At 64.2% G+C, this 19,593-nt stretch overlaps 2 protein-coding genes across 3 annotated transcripts; one reads left to right on the plus strand and one right to left on the minus strand.

Annotated features, from left to right (window-relative positions):
• Nucleotides 1-1,312: 1,312 nt before the first annotated feature.
• Nucleotides 1,313-4,190, plus strand: AVPR2 (arginine vasopressin receptor 2). 2 transcript variants are annotated; one of them, XM_008250316.4, is made up of 4 exons: nucleotides 1,313-1,400; nucleotides 1,683-1,735; nucleotides 2,066-2,950; nucleotides 3,148-4,190. In XM_008250316.4, the coding sequence occupies exons 2-4, from the start codon at nucleotides 1,717-1,719 to the stop codon at nucleotides 3,351-3,353; spliced, it is 1,110 nt and encodes a 369-aa protein (XP_008248538.3). In that variant the 5' UTR covers nucleotides 1,313-1,400; nucleotides 1,683-1,716; the 3' UTR covers nucleotides 3,354-4,190. The 2 variants fall into 2 exon arrangements, with proteins under 2 accessions (XP_008248538.3, XP_069922951.1); XM_070066850.1 differs by having other exon boundaries at nucleotides 1,321-1,400; nucleotides 2,066-4,190.
• A 133-nt stretch (nucleotides 4,191-4,323) lies between these two features.
• ARHGAP4 (Rho GTPase activating protein 4) lies at nucleotides 4,324-18,329 on the minus strand. Its single transcript, XM_008250312.4, has 20 exons — nucleotides 17,811-18,329; nucleotides 14,616-14,823; nucleotides 14,371-14,533; nucleotides 14,082-14,144; nucleotides 13,600-13,794; nucleotides 13,045-13,173; nucleotides 12,735-12,956; nucleotides 8,830-8,931; nucleotides 8,538-8,729; nucleotides 8,357-8,441; nucleotides 8,196-8,220; nucleotides 7,918-8,020; nucleotides 7,581-7,641; nucleotides 7,381-7,458; nucleotides 7,164-7,298; nucleotides 6,936-7,041; nucleotides 6,602-6,835; nucleotides 6,218-6,514; nucleotides 5,768-5,867; nucleotides 4,324-4,791 (listed from the first exon to the last, which is right to left on the minus strand). Exons 1-20 carry the CDS (start codon nucleotides 17,875-17,877, stop codon nucleotides 4,582-4,584), a joined length of 2,775 nt encoding a protein of 924 aa, XP_008248534.2. The 5' UTR covers nucleotides 17,878-18,329; the 3' UTR covers nucleotides 4,324-4,581.
• Nucleotides 18,330-19,593: the final 1,264 nt, after the last annotated feature.

Raw genomic sequence — 19,593 nt, forward strand, 5'->3', positions numbered from 1 at the left:
GCAGTCCAACCTGCTGTGCGATGGCACCGGCCCATCTTCTTTGTCCAGCACATGAAGGGAACACTTTTCAGGTATTGCCTGTGAACGGCCTAGGCAGCAGCAAGGCGAGGACTTGAGTCTTGCTTTGTCCTGCTCCCAGTCCAGGAGCCTTCTATGCCAACTAAGAGGTGTCATTGTGTGACAAGAAAATTGGTGTCCTTGATACCAGATCCCCAGAGGCCACACCAGGCCAGCACCCAAGGGAAGGAAGAAATGAAGTGCTAGGTAGGTGAGACATTTCCCCAGTGGCTTTTCCTGGAGCCCTGTGTCTGGGCTAGCTGCAGAGAGAACGCTGGGCTCCAGTGTGCAGGCTTGGGGTGCCAGCCTTCTGCAACCCACTCGCCAAGGGGGCTGCAGGAACCGTGCCCCGCGCACGCAGGTGCAGTGTGTGAGTGCGTTGTGTGGCACGTGCTTGCACCTCCAGCCTTGCAGCTCAACAGAGGACAAACAGGAAGGAAGGCGCCGGGTCTGGGCTTCAGGGGCTGAGGGGGAGGGGGGTGGGAGGGGAGAAAGGGGGGAGGGTGGAAGGGCGGCCCCAAGGCCCTGGTCAGGAAACGTCCCTCTTGGTCCCGCCACACGGAACAGGCACAGGGAACACAGGGTGTGGGCATCCTAGCAGGAAGCGTTCATGAGCGCGCGTGCGCATGTGTGTGGGTGGATGGGTGTGCGCACGCCCGTAAGTGCACGTGTGTGAGAGAGAGAGAGCAAAGGAGTGCCCTAAGGTCGGAAGGCCTCTCCTCCTGGGGGAGATCCGGCCAGGGCAGCGCGGAGGAGGAAGAGGGTGTGGGTGTCTGGCATCATCCACACACCAGCCCCTGGGGAGGAAGCCGGATTGCACAGGGGCGCTTTAAGCCTGGCCCGCCTCCCCCCACTCCCCCACCTCACTTCCTGCCCCTCATCTCCGCTGGGTCCTAATTGAGGAGGAGAAGGAGGGGCGTAGGAGGGGCTGTCCTCAGGGTGCTGGAACTGTCTGTCCTTTTACCCCTTCCTCACCGCCACCATAAGGGGGACCAAAGGCGCAGCTTCTCCAGGCCATGCCTGGCCTCAGTTTCCCCACTTATAAAGGAGAGATGTTCTAGGAAGGCAGGCCCCGAGGGGTGGGGGTGGCAGGCGCAGGGCACGAGGCCTGGATGCAGACCACAGAGGCCAGGGGCAGGAAGGCAGATGGAGGAGGCTGGGAACCTGCTGCCTGCGGAGAGAGGCCAGGGAGGGGTGTGGGGGAGGGGCAGGGGAGGAAGTCCTTGCCTGGGCAGGTCACTGGGAGGCTGGCTCGGGGCGGGGCGGCGATGGAGAGCAGATCGGAGCTGGAAGCACCTTCACGCCTCCGCCCAGCTGCCCGGGGAGCCCAAGAGCCCAGCCAGGTAAGGGGCTTCCAAGGGGCCTCGGGGGTCCGGCCAGCCCCTCCCGCCCAGTTCTCAGTCGTCAGAGCAGGGGTCTATGCGGCTGCCTCGGGTGCCTACCCCAAGTCTGGCTGGCTGGCCTGCTGGCCTGGGCACCTGTCTGTCTCACTGCCCCTCTACCCTCCCTGCGCACACGCCGGCCCAGCAAGCACTGCCCCGAGCCTCCCACCAGCTGCGGTCCAGAGCCCCGGCAGGCGGGGGGCTGGCCCCTGGGTGGAGGCTGAGCTGGCCCGTCTCCCGCAGGCACTCAGGACACCTGCCGCGGCCCATCGTGCTCATGGCGTCCACCGCTTCAGGTAGCGTTCCAGCCACTGGGCCCTGCTGACCCGGCTGTGCTGAGCCCGGTGGCTGAGTGGGTTTGATGGAGGGAAGCAGCCCTTGTTCTGAGACCTTCCTCACCCTCCTCCCCCCCGCCCCGGGGGGGCCTGGCAGACTCTACCCAGCACTCCCGGGCTGGGGCTGGGCTGAGGCTGCCCTGTCCTTCCCGGCCCCAGGAGCCTGGGGCACAGACGCGGCTTCCGTAGAGTAGGGGAGCGTGGGAAGGGGGAGGCACCGGGTGGGACCCTGCTTGGCCTTGAGTCCCAGTGCACAGCCGCTGCCTGATTCAGTGCTCCCCCCCCCCGCAGCTGCACCCAGGCCCCTCTCTCCACCCAGCCCGCCCGGCAACGGCAGCCAGAAGGAGCCGGTGGGCGCCCGGAATCCGGTGCTAGTCCGCGCAGAACTGGCCCTGCTCTCCACCGTCTTCGTGGCCGTGGCCCTGAGCAACGGCCTGGTGCTGGGGGCCCTGGCACGGCGGGGCCGGCGGGGCCGCTGGGCGCCCATGCACGTCTTCATCGGCCACTTGTGCCTGGCTGACCTGGCCGTGGCACTGTTCCAAGTGCTGCCCCAGTTGGCCTGGGATGCTACCGACCGCTTCCACGGGCCCGATGCCTTATGTCGGGCCGTCAAGTACCTGCAGATGGTGGGCATGTATGCCTCCTCCTACATGATCCTGGCCATGACGCTGGACCGCCACCGTGCCATCTGCCGCCCCATGCTGGCATACCGCCATGGAGGGGGGGCACACTGGAACCGGCCAGTGCTGGTGGCCTGGGCCTTCTCCCTGCTCCTCAGCCTGCCCCAGCTCTTCATCTTCGCCCAGCGCGACGTGGGAGACGGCAGCGGGGTGTTTGACTGCTGGGCCCAGTTTGTGGAGCCCTGGGGCCTTCGTGCCTATGTTACCTGGATCGCCCTGATGGTGTTTGTGGCACCCGCCCTGGGTATCGCCGCCTGTCAGGTGCTCATCTTCCGAGAGATTCACGCCAGTCTGGTGCCAGGGCCATCCGAGAGGGCGGGGGGCCGCCGTGGAGGGCGCCGGACAGGTGGGCCCAGCGAGGGAGCCCGGGTGTCGGCAGCCGTGGCCAAGACCGTGAGGATGACGCTTGTGATTGTCATTGTCTACGTGTTGTGCTGGGCACCCTTCTTCCTTGTTCAGCTGTGGTCTGTGTGGGACCCGGAGGCGCCTCGGGAAGGTGGGTGCGGCTTTGGCCAGGGCCAAGGGGGGCGGTCCTCAGGCTTGGCGGCACACACACACACACACACACACACTCGCTCCTCCACTCCCTCCCCCAGCTGCGTGCTCACGCAGAGCGCCCCTCCCTCGCGGGCATTAGGAGCACAGCCCCGCCCGGCCACCCCGAGCCTCAGCCTGGCCTCCTGCACCCCGCAGGTCCCCCCTTCGTGCTGCTCATGTTGCTGGCCAGCCTCAACAGCTGCACCAACCCCTGGATCTACGCCTCCTTCAGCAGCAGTGTCTCGTCGGAGCTGCGCAGCTGGCTCTGCTGTGCTCGGAGGCACACTCTGCGCAGCCTGGGGCCCCAAGACGAGTCCTGCGCCACCGCCAACTCCTCGCTGGCCAGGGACACGGCGTCCTGAGCGCTCAGCCGCCCGCCTGCCCGGGCCGGCCCTGGGAACTGCTGGGGGAGAGGGGCCCGTGCAGCAGCGGCCAGAGCCTGCGGTTTGCTGTGCCACACCGTGAGGCCCTGGGCAAGCTCTGCCCCTCTGGGGCTCCCCGGCCCCCGTTGTCCAAGGACATCCTTGGGCTCCAAAACCGTGAGTGACCCCCGAGGCAGCTCCTCTGTGCCTGGCATGACGGGAGAGTGCAGTAGAGGGCCACGGTGTGTGTGTGGGGGGGGGCAGTAGGCAACCTTCCACCCGGGCAGGTGCTCCCCAGGGTGCTTCCTGTCTCTGCGTCTCTGACCTCTCCCTTCCCACTGGGTCGCCAGTAATAACTGCAGCTCATTTCCATGCAGCGAGGGTTCTCCTTGGAGAAGGAACTCTGTGGATGCGCAGGCATTGCACAGACCTCCACGGAGCTCCTCACGCCCACAGACACGTGCACGGCTCTGCAGCCCACGAGGCTGGCAGCCAAGCCTTTAAAGGCACAGGGGAGGGGCCCGTGTTGTGACACAGCGGGCTATGCCACCGCTTGCGATGCCGGCTTCCCATCAGGGCAGTGGCTCGAGTCCCGCTCCTCCGATGCTGAAGCAGCTCCCTGCCCACGCACCTGGGAAAGCAGCGGAGGATGCCCGGATGCGTGGCCCCTGCACCTGTGTCGGAAGCCTGGATGGACTTGCCGGCTCCTGGCCTCAGCCTGGCCCAGCCCTGGCTGTTGCACCCATCTGGGGGGTGAACTTGCAGATGGAAGATTCCTCTCCCTCTCCCTCCCCCTCCTCTCCCTCTCGGTTTCAAATAAATATATTTAAAAAAAAACGTACAGGTTCCAATCAACGTAGCCCCTGGATAGACAGCTGCATGCTGGGGGATGCCCTCCAAGCCGCTGCAGGCATCCAACCTGCACCCGCCTGCCCAGCCCCCCGGGACAGAGCTGGCCCACACCAGGGAGTCCACGCACAGGTCTTTATGAATCACCGCCAATGTCCACCCGCAGCTGAGGGAGAGGCTGATGAGCGCCCCCACTCCACCCCCGGCAGAGCCACAGAGAGGCGGGCCCAGCCTCCTGGCTCAGCTGCCTCCCGCAGGCGCCTAAGCGAGGGCTGCCGGAAAGCCATGAGCCTGCGCAGGCTGGCCAGCTTCGCCAGTGGCCTTCTGGGACAGGGCGGGGCCTGTAAAGGAGCCTGGCCAGCAGCTCTGCCACAACAGCTCAGTGCGGCTTGAAGATGGAGTCCGGGCCCTGGGGATGGGACTCTGAGGAGGCCGTCGCAGCCCCGGGGCCACGGGAGAAGCCTTTGCTCCTGCCTAGGCGGCTGCAGGCCACTGGCTTTGGGCTGCGGGCGCCAGGGCCGGACAAGGTGGCCGCCGCCGTCTTTCCCAAGAGCTCCTGAAACACAGACTCCATGTGCTGTGCCACAGCCTGGTGGAGAAGAAAGATGGAGAGGGGCGTCCGGCCAGGGCCCCGCTGCGGCAGGCAGGAAGCCCCCACCCCCGTCCCTCCCCTGCGCACGCCTGCACCCAGGGCTTCCCGCCCTGAACCCCTGAACCCAAGTCCCTGCTGCCACAGCCTCCTGCAGGGACAGCAGTTCCCCTGAAGGAGGGGTCCCCAGGGCTGAGCCCCCAGCTCCTTCTCTCTCTCTCTCTCTCTCTCTCTCTCTCGCTGGCTCAGACTGCAAGTCTTCAACCTCTAGCTGTGGGAGCCGCCAGCACACTGGGAACTGCAAGGTCAGTGCCCCCTGGGGTTTCCCGGCTGCCCCCACCCCGCACACCTGGCCTCTGCCCCCGAATGTCCCCACCGTCTTCATGGCCTCCCTGTTCGGCGCGTCGTGTTCGCAGGACCCTCCGTGCAGGGCAGGGCGTGCGGCCTCGCCAGGCTGTGCCCCTTGCTGGGGCTGCCGGCAGCTCTGCTCCTGCGAGAGCTGCTGCCGCCCCACCCGGCTCCCCAGCCACCCCTTCCTGCCTCCTGCCTCCCTGCCATCTGTCCTCCTCCTCCTCCCTGGTGTGCCCAGCACCTGCCGCGTCACTGCCTGTCACCTAGCTCGGCTCTCGATGCCAGCCTTCAAGTCTGCCCAGAACCCGTTGTTCGCGACCGTCACGACAGCCTGGGCCCAACCCTGTGCCTCCCCCCGCCACAATGTGTGTGCCCCGCGTCCCAGCCAGGCCGAGGGCCTTGTGTTTCCTACCCCACCTCCACCACACGCGCGCGCGCACACACACACACACACACACACACACACATACCCTGACCACCTCGCCCGCCTGCCCCCTTGTCTGGAGGACTACGAGGGTGGAGATGGGAACCTCAGAGGGGAGGAGTTAGGGTCACGAGGGGGAGCAGAGACCCTGACCCCGGGAGACGGCCTGCCACGTGCCACACAGCCTGTCCCAGCTCTCACCTTGTCCACCTCCACTGGCCGCTCCGGGGACGTGGGGAGCAAGCAGTGTCGTCTGCGCCCAGATGGGCCCACAGTCTCCGGTGGGGTGCCTGGTTCTGGCCTGCAGGGCACAGACAGTAAGCCTGGTGAGGGCCCAGGAAGTCCCCGAGCTAAACCAGCAGTGGCTTCTCCCATCCCGGGGTGGCCAAGGCAAAGAGGTGGGCCCCTGTGGGTTCCCCCACCCCCAGGCTCCTCTAGGGCCGCATTCGGCCCTGGCCCTTTTTCCATGTCCCTCATCTGAAAACGCCTCCCAGCCCCTTGCAGCTGATGCCTGAGCCCAGCCACTTCCGGCCTGGCTCTGTGGGGGCAGCCTTTGGCCCCCACGTCTGCTGCCTTTGGTGGTCAGAAATGGCGATTCTCGGGCTCTGCCTGGACCTCCAGAACCCCCGGCCAGGGGCACAGCTCACTCACCCCGCGGGCAGCGTGATGTACTTGTGTGGAATGAGGCCCCGCACGCCGCCCAGCTCACCCCGCCACCAGTCAGGCGAGGCCCGCGTGTGCAGCCGCAGCACGTCCCCGCGCTGGAACGTGAGCTCGTGTGCCGTGCGGCCCGTGTAGGCGAAGCAGGCCACAGCCTCCGTGACGGCCCCCGGGTCCGAGGGTGGCGCCAGGGAGGCCCCCGGGGCGGGGACGGAGGGGGGCGTGCCTGCCAGTCCCTCACCCTCCTCTGGCTCGTTCTCCCCTGCCAGGCCCTCCAGCTGCACGTCCCTAGGGTTGGGAGCAGAGGGAGGCAGGTGAGGCGGGCTCCCTGCCTCCGCTCCCCCACCCCCGCCACGGGCAGGGTCAAGGGCATACCCCAGGCAGCTGGCGGACGGCGGCGCCATGCACTTCTCGTACACGGGGCCCGGCAGCACGGTTGCGGGCGGGAACACCTTGGACGGCTGCACGATGAGGGTCTGCACCAGCTGGTTGAGGCGGCCCTGCAAGGCCACAGGGTCCTGGCCCGCAGGTACGGGCAGCAGCGTGGGCCCGAAGCACACGGCCAGGTTGTAGGGGTCCATCATGTTCTCGTCGCTGTACTGGGCCAGGCTGGGGCGGGGCGGGGGACACGTGGGTCACAGGCGAAGAGCTCCGGGCAGCGTCCCCTGCAGCCGCGCCGGCAGCTCGCCTGGCCCCCAGGGACACTCACTGGTTGAGGAAGCTGAAGAGGTAGCGCAGCACCACGAGCACCGACGCCGGCAGCTTGGCCAGCAGGTGGCTCACGGACTCCACTCGCTCGGCCACGGCCTCCAGCTCTGCGAGCCAGGGACACACACACACCACCCCCGCCCCCCACCACCGAAGACAGCCACGTGAGTAGGGCCGCAGCCACTGGGGAGCAGCCCCCCACCCAGCCGGCCTCAGGCCCCGGCCTCACCTGCAGAAGCCAGAAGCTCGTGAAACAAGTCCAGAGGGAAGAGGGGGGGCTCCAGGCTCCGGAAGTAGAGCTTTAGCACCCCAGCCACGGAGTCCAGGTCGTGCATTGTGCAGCCTTCCACCAGCGGGTCCTCCCCTGCAGGCGGCCACTCTCGGCTGAGCCCAAGCACGCCTGCTCCGCCCCCGCCTCCACTCCCACCCAACCCGCCTGTCCCCACCTCTCTCGAAGGCATCGCGGATCTCTGAGACCCGGGGCTGGGCACCCGACACCCGGAAGATGCCCTCGTGCTGCAGGCCTGCGGGAGGGGGAGGAGCTGGTGAGCGCCACCCAGTCCCCTCCCAACTGCCTCCAGGGTCGGCCCCGCCCCTGCACCAGGTGCCAGGTGTGAGGGGCAGGTGCCGGAGCAGCTGCTCTTACCGTTGAGGTTAATGAAGCGGATACAGCTCTCCACCACCAGGGGCACGGGCTGGCCTGAGCTCTGGGGACAGAGAGGGCATTGGCTTCACCACCGGCAAAGCGTGTCCAGCCCTGCAGTGTGTTAGAGCCCCTCCTAGGTGCCTGGTAGTGCTGATGCTATTTTGGGTAGTGACTTACAGTTTATTGGCAAATTGTTTGCTGCTGGAACACAAAACGCGATCAAACTCAGGGAAGGTTAGGAACACGGGATGCTGGACTCAGGCAGCCGCGCCCGCCACAGAGGTGGCCCAGGGCTGGAGAAAGAGCTGAAGGTGCAAGTCCCAGGCCAAGCCAGTACCTGGATAAACTTCTGCATGTCTCCCCCAAAGAGTCTGTGGTTATACTGGGAACTGGGGCGAGGCTGGCGGCTCTTCTGGAACTTTCTCTGCGTGTATTGGGTTCTGTAGTGGATGGAAGACGGACCGGAGGAGAGTGGGCACACAGAAGAGGATGCCCCACCTCCCAGCCCAGCCGAACAGCCCTGGACCTCTCTAGTGGTGTCCGAAGCCACTGGGCGAGTGGACACCTAGGCCGGGAGGAACAGGCAGCAGAGCCTGGGCCGCTGGAAGCACTCACCGAGACATCGCCTGCTCCTTGGCACCTGTGGGGAAGAGACAGCGGTCTGTAGAAGCCTGGGGCCTTCGGTGCACCCCAGAGAGACAGGCACGGCCTGAGGGCTTAGGGAAGAGCAGCGCCAAGGGCTGCAGAGGGGCCAGGAGGAGGGGGAGCAGGCGCACCTCGCTGGATGGCCTCCTGTAGCTTCTCATGCTTGGCCTGCAGCTTGGCGAGGACACTCCGCCCGCTCAGGTACTCCTGGAGTTTCTGGGAAGCCCGAGAAGTCACAGCTTTAGCCCCGCCCAGCACCTCGCGCACCGCCCCCGCCCCCACTCCGTCCTGCCCTCCCAGGCAGCCCCCCACCGCGATGTAGAAGCTCTCCGTCTCCTGCTGCTGGCCCCGCCTCCGGCCCAGCTGCCGAGCGCCGGGGTCGGAGCTGGTGGACTTGAGGGACTCGGTGGAGGGGCTGGCCTGGAAGGAGTCCAGCGTGTCCCCGTCATCTGACGCCACCACCTCCAGCAGTGCCTGCAGTGTCGCCTTCAACGTCTTGTTCACCTGGGGAGGCGACAGGAAGCCCGACTCAGCAGACGCGGGAAGAGGCGGCCCCGCAGCCGGCTGCCGCTCCCCGGCCCCTCCCTGAGCCAGGCCGCCGTACCTCCTCAGTCTCGACCGCCTGCCGGTCCAGGCGGTTCTGAATATTCTGGGCTCGGGGCAGAAGCTCGTCCCTCAGCTCCAGCTCCACCTGGATCTCAGCCACCTGCAGGGGGCAGTGTGCAGGGGGCTGAGGGCCGCGCCTGGGCTGGAGGGAACTGCCCTGCCCCATGGCTAGGTATCTCCCTAGGGAACTGAACACGCATGTCCGTACCAAGACTTGGCGGCAAACGTTCACGGCAGCGTTCCTCCTGACAGCCCACAGGTACGAACAAGCCACACAGCCCCCAACTGACGAATGCAGAAGCATGTGCAATGGGATCGCATTCGGCCATGCAAAGGAATGGGGCAGGGGCTGGCGATGTGGCGTGGCAGGTAAAGCTGCCACCTGAGGCGCCGGCAACCCATGTGGGCCCCAGTTCAAGTCCCGGCTGCTCCACTTCCGATCCAGCTCTCTGCTGTGGCCTGGGAAAGCAGTGGAAGAGGGCCCAAGGCCTTGGGCCCCTGCACCCATGTGGGAGACCTGGAAGAAGCTCCTGGTACCTGGCTCCTGGCTTTGGATCGGCGCAGCTCTGGCCATTGCGGCCAACTGGGGAATGAACCAGGGGATGGAAGACCTCTCTCTCTCTCTCTTCCTCCCTCCCCCTCCTCTCCCTGTGTAACTCTGACTTTCAAATAAATTAATTAATCTTTAAAAAAAAAAAAAAAAGAATGCAGCAGGCACGTGGCACACTAATGCTCAACCTGGGAACAGCAGGTGGTGGTTCAAGTGCTTGGGCCCCTGCCACACACTTGGGAGACCCTGATGCAGCTCCTGGCTCCTCGGCTCTGATCTGGCTCAGCTCTGGCTGTTGCAGGTATTTGGAGGGAACCACTAGATGGAAGATATTTATCTCTAGCGCTCCCTGTCTCTCTCTGCCTTTCAAGTACAGAGTGATTTATTATTTATAAGAGAGAGAGAGAGAGAGAGAGATCGCTCTTCCACTTCTGATCCAGCTCCCTGCTGATGCACCTGGGAGGCAGTAGGTGATGGCCCAAGTGCTTGGGTCCCTGCCACCCATGTGGGAGACCCGGATGGAATTTCAGCCTCTTGGCTTCAGTCTGGCTCACCCCAGCTATTGCAGCCATTTGGGGACTGAGCCAGCAGATAGAAGGGGTGTGTGTGTGTGTGTGTGTGTGTGTGTCCCTCTGTCTCTCCTTCTCTCCCTGTCACTGTGCCTTAAAAAAAAAAATAAACCTTTTCAAAATAATAAAAGAATTTGCTGTAAAGGGAAGGCAGCACCGGTCCATGCGAAAACATGGACGGACCTTGAAAACATTATGCTCAGTGAACGGAGCCAGACACGAAAGGCCACACCGTGTACGCTGCCATTTACATGAGCAAACGTGCGGAGCAGACGCCGCAGAGGCGCGCACGCCAGGGGCCGGCGTGGGGGCGTGGCCGTGCTGGGATGCCGACAGTGCCGCTGAATGCTCACGGCTGACCTGCCTGGCGTGGGAGCTCCATCTCAACAAAGCTGCTTCTGGAAAACAAAGACCGCTGAGGAGGGCTGGGCTGCGAGCCCCAGGAGCCCCAGGAGACCGCGCCCAGGCAGAGGAGAGGACACAGGGGACAGAGAGCAGCCTGCGCCTGGGCAGCGCTGACGGCGGGGAAGGCAGCGCTGCAGGCAGTGAGGAGCCCGCCGCTGCTGCCGCCGCCGCCGCCGCTGCTGCTTTTTTCTGGTTTATAAAAACTATTAGTTAATTGATTGATTGATTTGAAGGCAGAGTGATGAGACATGAATCTTTCATCCACTGGTTCACTCCCCAGATGGCCACAACACCCAGGGCTGGGCCAGGCTGAAGCCAGGAGCCAGGAACTCCATGCGGGTCTCCCCCTGCGGGTGCAGGGGCCCAAGCACTGGGCCATCTTCTACTGCTTTCCCAGGTGCATTAGCCGGGAGCTGGATCAGAAGTGGAGCAGCCGGGACTCGAATGAGCATTCAGATATGGGCTAACGGCATCAGAAGCAGACAACCCACTGCAGCACAACGCCCACCGGGTCCGCTCTTTGAGACGTGTAAGTATCTACAACACTCAGACATTATAAAGCTGGCCCCCCATGGCGTGGCGGGTAAAGCCGCCGCCTGCAGCGCCAGCATCCCATATGGGCGCCAGTTCGAGCCATGGCTGCTCCACTTCCAATCCAGCTCTCGGCTATGGCCTGGGAAAGCAGGAGAAGATGGCCCAAGTCCTTGGGCCCCTGCACCCAAGTGGGAGACCCGGAAGAAGCCTTTGGCTACTGGCTTTGGATCGAGCCAGCTCTGGCTGTTGTGGCTATTTGGAGAGTGAACCAGCAAGTGGAAGACTGACCTCTCTCTCTCTCTCTGTCTCTCTCTCTCTCCCTGACTGCCTCTATGTAACTCTGCCTTTCAAAATGAACAAATAAATATTTTTGAAAATTAAACATAGGGGTCAGCATTATGGCATAGCAGCTTAAGCTGCCACCTGCAGTACCGGCATCCCATACGGGTGCCAGTTCAAATCCTTGCTGCTCCACTTCTGATCCATCTCACTGCTAATGCACTGAGAAGGCACAGGAAGATGACCCAAGGGCTTGGGCCCCTGCACCCACGTGGGAGATCCAGAAGAAGCTCCGGCTCCTGGCTTCAGATTGGCCCAGCTCTGGCCACTGCAGCCATTTGGGGAGTGAACCAGTGGATGGAAGATTCTCTCTCTCTCTCTCCCTCTCTCCTCTATCACTCTGCCTTTCAAATAAATCTTTTTAACAAATAAAATAGAATGACACCTAGGGAGTGAGGACTGTGTTACATGCAGGCGGCTCGGTGCTCCTGCTGCTCCGGGCTCCCCCAGTCCCACCCACTATGAAGGGATACAGCGAGCGGCAGCGGTGGGTAGTCATAGGGATAGGGAGGACATTCAGACCCGTGTGCCCATGGGGAGGACCCGTGAGCACAGGCTGCTCAGTGAGACTAGGCAGGCACAGCGGGACAAGTTGTGTCAGGGTCCACCTAGAGGAGTGGCGCTCACAGAGACACACAGCAGCAAGCCGGGGCCAGGGCCTGTGAGCTGGTGCTGTGCGCAGAGCCTCCTAAAATCTTTCCAACAAGGGACAAAAGCTCTGGGGAGAAAGATGTCACACGAGACGCCCAGACTACCTGTAACCTCCTACAGGGAAACGGATTGCAGCCCGAATTCTACGCCTGGCCCAAGTACCAGTCAGTGGCAGGCGGGGAGTAGGGACATCCCCAGATACACCAAGTCCAGACACCACTGGCGCAGGCGCCCACCGAGGCGAGGGGAAGAAAGCAGAAACAATGCAGACGTGGCACCCAGGAGAGAGAGGGCCCCACGAAGGGGGAGCCACAGGCAAGGGCAGCCGCAGAGCCCTAGGCCAAGGCGGGACAGGGCTCAGCCGTGACCAGGCTCTGCTGTCAGCATAGCGTCAACGCGGGATGTTCATTTGTCCCCAAAGTCGGAGGTGATTGCACGGCGAAAAAGAACGAGAGGGCGGTGTGAGGCTGCCTGTGGGGTCTGGGCCCGAAAGTCCACGGCAGCCCCATGTGAGCCCTCAGGAACACCGCCATCCGACTTCAGGGGAAAGTAACTCAAGCCCCAAGTCAGCCACTACGGCAGCCCACACATGCCGGGACCGAGCCGAAGGTGTCGCTTCCTCATACTGCTTATGTGGGCTTACTTCCTTCCAAATTTGCAAGTGGAAAAATTTCAAACACACAGGAGCTGATGGTGCCTTGGAGCTGGAGCAACCTCTCTAGGGAGCCACCCGGCCCGAGACCTTGGGAGCAGGGGGCTGCGCCCAGCGGTTTGCATTCCCCTGTGCAGCCCGCCCTGGCTGAGTCTGCTCCAGTGAAGACCAGACCCTGTCAAGCCCTCTGCCCTGTGCCTCACCTCATCGCCCTCATGGGGCTGGTAGTCAAAACGCAGCGGGGGGCAGAAGGCCGTCGCATGCACCTCAAGCACCTTGGCCTTGTCCCCTGGGGGATCCAGGGCCTCCAGGGCCTCTTCCAGGCTGCACAGGCCCTGCATGTGAGAGGCCTGGGTGCGGCTCTCAGCAGCCACGTAGCTCCGGAGCGCCTGCCCCAGGGCCAAGTGGAAGCCTGTGTCACAGCACTGCGGAGAGGCAAGGAGACACTCGGTGGCTGCGGCACGCCCTGTGGTCGCTGGCGCCCGAGCCGCTGCCCACCCACCCAGGACTCACGTCCATGAGGTCCAAGATGTCGCGCAGGTAGTAGTTGCTGACAGCAGCGTTGACGCTGGCCAGGCTCAGCAGGTATTCATTCCGTGCCTTTGTGCACTGGAGTTTGTGCTCCAAGAACTTGGCGTGGCGCTGCTCGGGACAACGAAGTGCACAAGCATGGTGCGCTCAGCCTCCGCCCCGCCTCCGCCCCGCCTCCGCCCTCTCCAGCCAGCGGCCCTGGGCTCCCTGGGACGGGCCCCAGCAGCCCGCCACGTGCCTGGCCACGCGCCAGTCCTTGAGCAAGGGAAAGGCAGGCTCTGGGAGAAGGGAGAGGCGATGACAATGGCTGCCCTGGGCTCAAGGACTCTCCTCCCGCTCTGTGTCTCAGGCCTATTGGCACTGTCCTCCACTACTGTCCCTAGCTGGAGGAACCCTCCAGAGGCGGCAGCGCTGAGCAGGCCAAGGCCCGCCCCCTACTGGAGGTCTGTGGTTCTGCTCCCTTCCTGTGCACCCTGTAGGCGAGGGGGGGGGTGCGCTGAGGACAGGGACAAAGGGCCGGGAGCCCTGCAGGCCCACCTTTTCCACCAGCCGCCCGCCCTTCTTCACGGAGCTCCTGCGGAGGGGCCCTGCCTCAGTGGCGGCGGCAGCGGGGGCAGCAGGGGCAGCAGGGGCACTGCGCCCTGCCCGCTTCTCCTCTTGTCGCTCAGCTTCTCGGAGCTTGGCCTCGGCGTTCACGCTCTCCACGTGATACGCGTGATAGGTCTTCTTGGCCTGCAAAGAGGCCAAGGCCAGGCAGCTCTGCTGAAGGCCAGGACCGCAGCCAGCCCTCGCCCCCTCCCCCAACTCCCGGCCCATGTGGCACTGGGACCTGGCACCCACACGACCCCACGCGAGAGCTTAGCGTAACAGCCGTGTGGCCACAGCAGGTCCCCTACACCATGGTCTCCCCCGGAGCCCAAGGTGGGGGAATGAGATGGTGCGGAGTGTTCTTGCCCTGCTCTGATTGGTGCTGCTCCACGGGGTCCTGGGGGCAGCCCTGCTCCCTGGCCAGTCCTCACCGTCTGCAGCTCTGACACCACCTCCAGGAGCTCCTCCTGCAGCTGCTGCACCAGGTCCTTACTCTAGAGGCAGACGGGAGTGTGAACAGCACAGCGGCCGCCGCCTGGGGTGCCCGCCGACCTCCGCGCTGGGCCGTCTCGGGCCAGGCAGGTGCCCTCCGCTGGACGCCCGCCTGGCCTCCCTCCCGTGCCCTCCGAGCTGAGCGCCCACAGCCTGAGCCCCCATCAGCTGCCCTCACTAGATGCCAAGGCTTCCCAGCACTCCCACAGCCCAGGACAAGAGCCCTACCTTCCGCACGAGGCGTCCCACGTCCTCCGCGATGTGGCTCAGGCGCTGGGCCGAGGGCCCCGCTAATGCCTCGCTGAGGGCTGCGCTCTCCCGGCTCTGCTGCCGCGTGTGCTGCAGCAACACGGCCCAGCAATGCAAGGGTGACAAGAGGGAAGGCTCCTTCCTGGGAGCAGAGGGGCACTCAGGCCAGGCCACGGGAGCTTCGGGCCCCGGGGCCACGCACTGGGGCCCGCTGCGCTACCTACCGGAAGCTTTGGTGCTCCCGGCTGCTGCCCCCGAGGCGGCCCCCGCGGCTGGAGAAGCGCTCTGCCAACTTCTCCAGGCCCCGGGAGTACTCGAGCTCCACCTCGGCGCGGCGACGCATGAACTCGGCTAGCTCCTGCAGCAGCTCCCGCCGAAGCTCGCCCTGCAGCTCCAGGCAGCGCAGCTGCTCGCCCAGCTGCCCGCGCATCTCTGCGGAGGAGCACGGGCTCAGGCCTGCGCTGGCTCAGTGGCCCAGGCCAGCAACGCCAGCGCAGGGTGGGAGGGGCAGGGACGCGCGGACCCCTGCCTGCCCGCGCCCAGGCTCCCGGTGCCTGGCCCCAGCTAAGGGCTGGGGCGAGACAGGTCTGGGCTCAGAGAAGGCTCCTGGGGAAGTGTCCCTGGGGCTGGGGCTCAAGGACAATGGCCAGGCTGAAGGACAATGGCCAGACCCTCCTGGTCGAAGAGGCAGGGGAAGGCGGAGGGCAGAGCTGGGCAAAGGCCCCGCCCGGAGCTGTGCACGACCGGGGACCACAGGGCCGCCCCGGGCGCCTTGCAGCTTGGCTTCTTGGCCCTCCCTGGTTCCCCTGCCACTTCCTTCCCCCTGGGCTCCCAGGAGCCTGGCGCACAGCCCACGCTGAACTCACGACCTCAGTGGCCAGGAGTGCTGCCCTTTAGCCCCAGGGAAAGGCAGCCCCGTGGTGAGAGCGGGGTGGGGGGGCCAGCAGGAGCTGATTGGCGCTGGTAGGTCAACGGATGGTGCGGGGCTGGCTGTGTCTCCGGTCCCCAGTTCCTGCTCCCGGTCGCCCACCCACCCCAAGGGGAGAGCCACACCCAGGGCCCCACACCACCATGGGCCGGCCTTCTGACACCTTATCGGTCGCACGATTTGGCAACGCGGCTTCCCCCCACCCACCCACACAGACCCAAAGCAAAGAAGTGCTTGAGCGAGCGACTTAAGCAACCCGCTGCAGGCACTGGGGCAGGCACATTTGAGACACAGGGTTGGAGAGGGCTGGCCCAGTGCCTGCCCTCCCAGAGCTGGGACCAAAATGGGAGGACAGATGGCATCTGGGCACGCATATACCAGAATGTCCAAGAGCACTGGGAGCTAAGACAGACACGCAAGGCACAGTGGGAGTGGGGTCGGTAGAGGGGAGTCCAAGAAGGGGCAGGACAGATGGCCTCACGCCCATGGTGCGGGGAGGCTTCCCAGTGACGGATTCCAAGTGACATGGGAGCCACAGAGGTGTGGTCATGTGAGCCGGCTTCATCTCCAGGGCTGCACGGAGCCCAGGTGGCAGCCACTGAACTAGTGCAGGCCAAACGCAGCAGAGACTGAGACTGAGGGAGCCACCGCGAACAGCTAAGCGCCACTGGATGGCTCTCCTGCTGATGACATCCCAGGAGCGCAGGCCCCGCAGTGCACTTCCCAGGGTCTCCCGGTGGAGGACGCCTCTATTCTCAGCACCCCAGCTTTCGGTGGGGTTGCCCTCTCGCGCTGACTCCAGGCCCCCGACACCTGGCTGAATGCATCACCCAGCCCTCGGCCCCTCCACCCGCAGTGGGCTAGCTCGGTGAGGGGCCCAGGCACCACGATCCTAAGCCTTTTCCTGGAATTCCTGAAGAGGAGCCATGTCTTTCCACGGAGGGGCCAGGCTGGGTAAATGCGAGTCTCGGCTGGGAGCGCCTCCCTATGGTGAAATGAACTCGGGCCAGGGCAGAGCCCAGGACACCTAGGGTAAGACACGGAAGGAGCCACATGTTCCACCCAAGGCTGGCCTCCAGGGACTGACCCCTAGGGCTGCGGGCCAGGTGGGGTGGGCCCGGACGCCAGGGATTTCACCTAGGAACGTCTTCGCGGAGTCAGAGGAGCATGTGGGGGCTTCGCCCTCTGGAGCCTGCCCGGCGCTCCTGGCACACGCATGTTCTAACCCTGGGGACGTATCACTAGGGACTGGAACTGAGTGGAGCGGCGGACCACGGCACTGTTTCTCCTTCACTGCCGCCTTGCCTCCAGCACTAAGGGACACCCTCGTCGCAGAGGGTCCGAGCACCCTTCCTTGACCCGCGTGAGTCATTTCAGGGCAGGGACTGGGTCCCCCTGGCTCCGCAGTGTGTTCCCAGGGCCTGGGTCACACACAACACATGCACACACACATGTGGCCAAAGGAAGCAGAGAAGCCCGTGTGCTTGACTTGCAGAGCTGGGCCTGAGGCCCCAGCACACTTCCTGTGAGCATGGCATTCGCTCTCACTTCTGCTGACAAGCGAAGCGAGCGAGAAGATGGCCTCCCAAAGCGCGACTGTGCTGACCTTTCAGAATTTAGGGAGTCGAGCCAGTCCCCCATTTTCCTAGCGCAGTAGGGGGCGGGTGGGAAACAAGCTAAGAATGTCAGAGAGCCAGAGCAAGCGAGGAACGGACATCTGAAGACAGTCTTCCTCCAAACTCCAAAATTGCAGGGTCAACTATCTGATCCGTATTTGCTGATCCAAGAGTTGTCAAAGCGCTTCAGCTTCGTGGTGTTTGGAGAGCTGCAGCCACCTCAAGCGAGCTCTGGACAACGTAATCCGGAAAACGGAGCGAGTGACAGTGACAAAGGGGACAGGCGGCTGAAGGCACCAGGGCCCTCAGATGCTGCCTCTTTTCCTTTGCAAGAGTGCCCTGGCCCAGAATAAGACTGGCAGAAGCTCCCAGCGACGATTTGCGAAGCTCATTTGCATGTGATTTGCACAAGGGTGTTTACCAGAGCCAAAAGCCCTCTCATTTCAGAAGGCTGCAGCCAAGTCACCACCCTGTTCAGTCTCTCAAGCCAAGACTCACTACACCGGCTTGACCCAGAGACGGTGGCTGTCCCTCCTGAGTCACCTCGGTGCCCCAGGGAGGGGACTACAGTGTTGCGAGGATGAGCAGCCCGCTCCCTCCACTCCCTGAATGTCTCTGCCACCCCCCAGCAAAGTCAAAGCGATCAAGCGAGGAAGAGGGAGACCCAAGGAGCGCAGAGACGGGGCAGGGAGGAAGGGGGACTCGCGGGCGCCAGGAAGCCAGCAGGGGCTTCGGGCTCCTTCCTCCACCCACCTCCACAGGTCGCTGGCAAAGAGCAGCGTCCGAAGGCTGAGCGGGCGAGCCGCTTCCGACTCCCCCACGACCTCTGGGGTCTCCGCAGAGAACCAGGTCAGGAGCACCCGGCGCCCTCTCACCTTTGATTTGCGTCTCATACTCGGCCTGCAGCCCCCGCTCCCGCCGCAGCTTTCCGTGTGCGGCCATGAGGGCCAGGCGGCAGTGCCGTCGAGCCCCGCTGCTCCCACGCGGCCACGAGCAGGCCGGGCGCTGGGACCTGGGGCGCTGCGACCAGCACCCTGCACGGCTCCGCCCCGCGCCGCCCCGCCCCCAGCGAGGCCCCCAACGGGACGGGGCGGGGCGGTCCGGGCCTGGTACTGCCCCTCTCAAACCCACTACTCCCGGCCTTATTGCCCCGCCCCCTGCGCCGGCACCTGGGCTGCCTGTGGCCCCAGCCCAGCCGCCAAGAGCTCAGGAACAGAGGGAGAGCCCCAGTTGGCCGCCCTGCTGGCGTCCCCCCATTACCTCCAGTGCACACCGGACACACCCCACCCCCAGCACATTTTCCCAGCCTCCCAGGACACCAGATGGGGCCCTCTGTTCCCAGGCCACAGCCCTGAGAGTCCTAAGCAACCTGGAGAGCTGGAGTGGGAATGCCCCCCCTTCTTTCCCTCCAGGCCCTGGGGCGAGGGAGGGAGCGGGGTTCAGCTATGGTTCCCCTTCTGTTCTACCCTATAGGGAGGAACAAGCCTCATTTCCTCATAGGTGGTTACCACTTCCTGCTGCCGGAAGAGGCTCTTGGAGCTCCTTGCCCCTGCAGCTTGCACCTGCCCTGTCCTAGGCCTGGGTGGGGGGTAGTCCCCTCAGCGCCGTCTCAGCTAGCCTGGGGCAACTCCTAGGGCCGCCCTCATCCAGTGGGGTTGCCTTTCAACGCTGTCCGCCAACTGGAAGCCACAGGGCAACAGCTTTTCTCCAGTCAACTGGAGAGATGAAGGTAGGTGGTGGGTGACAAGCCACACTAGACAACCGTCTTCAGTCTGATGGAGGAAGCCCTGTAATTTCAGACGGTGCCCAGGGAGGCAGGCCCGCAGCACCAGATGCTGCTGAGCTCCAGGTGTGGGCATCAGGAAGGCTGTACAAGTACCTGCCGTCTTGCGCTGTCAGCCACTAATCCTCTTGCCTGAAGAAGACACACCCCCACGGCTGCCTGTCCTCCCAGCCCCAGTCCTGAGGCCCGTCTCTGCACCACTGCCATGTGTCCACAGAGCTTTGAGCTGCAAAGCCTGGGAGTCCTGCAGGCGTCCAGGACTTGGACTTCCAGCAACTGGTGTCAGATGTAGCAGTGTTGGGGCAGGCGTTTGGCTCAGCGGTTTAGATGCCTGCGCCCAGTAGCACAGTGCCTGGATCTCCCTGCTCATGTGCACCCTGGGAGGCAGCAGGTGATGGCTCGAGGAGATGAGTCCCTGCACCCATGGGAGAGACCCAGATGGAGCTCCAGGCTTCTGGCTTTGGCCAGGCCCAGTGCAGGCTGTTGTGGACACTTGCGGAGTGAACCAGCAGATGGAAGATACCTCTCTCTGTGCGTCTCTGCCTTTCAAACAAAATGAAAATAATTTCTTTTTTTTTTCTGACAGGCAGAGTGGACAGTGAGAGACAGAGAGAAAGGTCTTCCTTTGCCATTGGTTCACCCCCCAATGGCCGCTGCGGCTGGCGCACCACGCTGATCCGAAGGCAGGAGCCAGGTGCTTCTCCCGGTCTCCCATGGGGTGCAGGGCCCAAGCACTTGGGCCATCCTCCACTGCCTTCCCGGGCCACAGCAGAGAGCTGGACTGGAAGAGGAGCAACCTGGACAGAATCTGGCGCCCCAACCGGGACTAGAACCCGAGGTGCCGGCGCCGCAGGCAGAGGATTAGCCTAGTGAGC

The sequence above is a fragment of the Oryctolagus cuniculus genome, chromosome X (genome assembly GCF_964237555.1).
Source record: "Oryctolagus cuniculus chromosome X, mOryCun1.1, whole genome shotgun sequence".
In the NCBI taxonomy this organism is placed as follows: Eukaryota; Metazoa; Chordata; class Mammalia; order Lagomorpha; family Leporidae; genus Oryctolagus; species Oryctolagus cuniculus.

Bases quoted from the DNA above. Each gene is read 5' to 3' on its own strand.
- ARHGAP4 (XM_008250312.4), bottom strand. From the start codon at position 17,877: ATGGCCGCACACGGAAAGCTGCGGCGGGAGCGGGGGCTGCAGGCCGAG. The intron at 14,824-17,810 runs GTGAGAGGGCGC...GCTCCTCCGCAG, and splicing joins GTATGAGACGCAAATCAAAG to AGATGCGCGGGCAGCTGGGC. The intron at 8,021-8,195 runs GTGAGTGCTTCC...CATCCACTACAG, and splicing joins AAGGAGCAGGCGATGTCTCG to AACCCAATACACGCAGAGAA.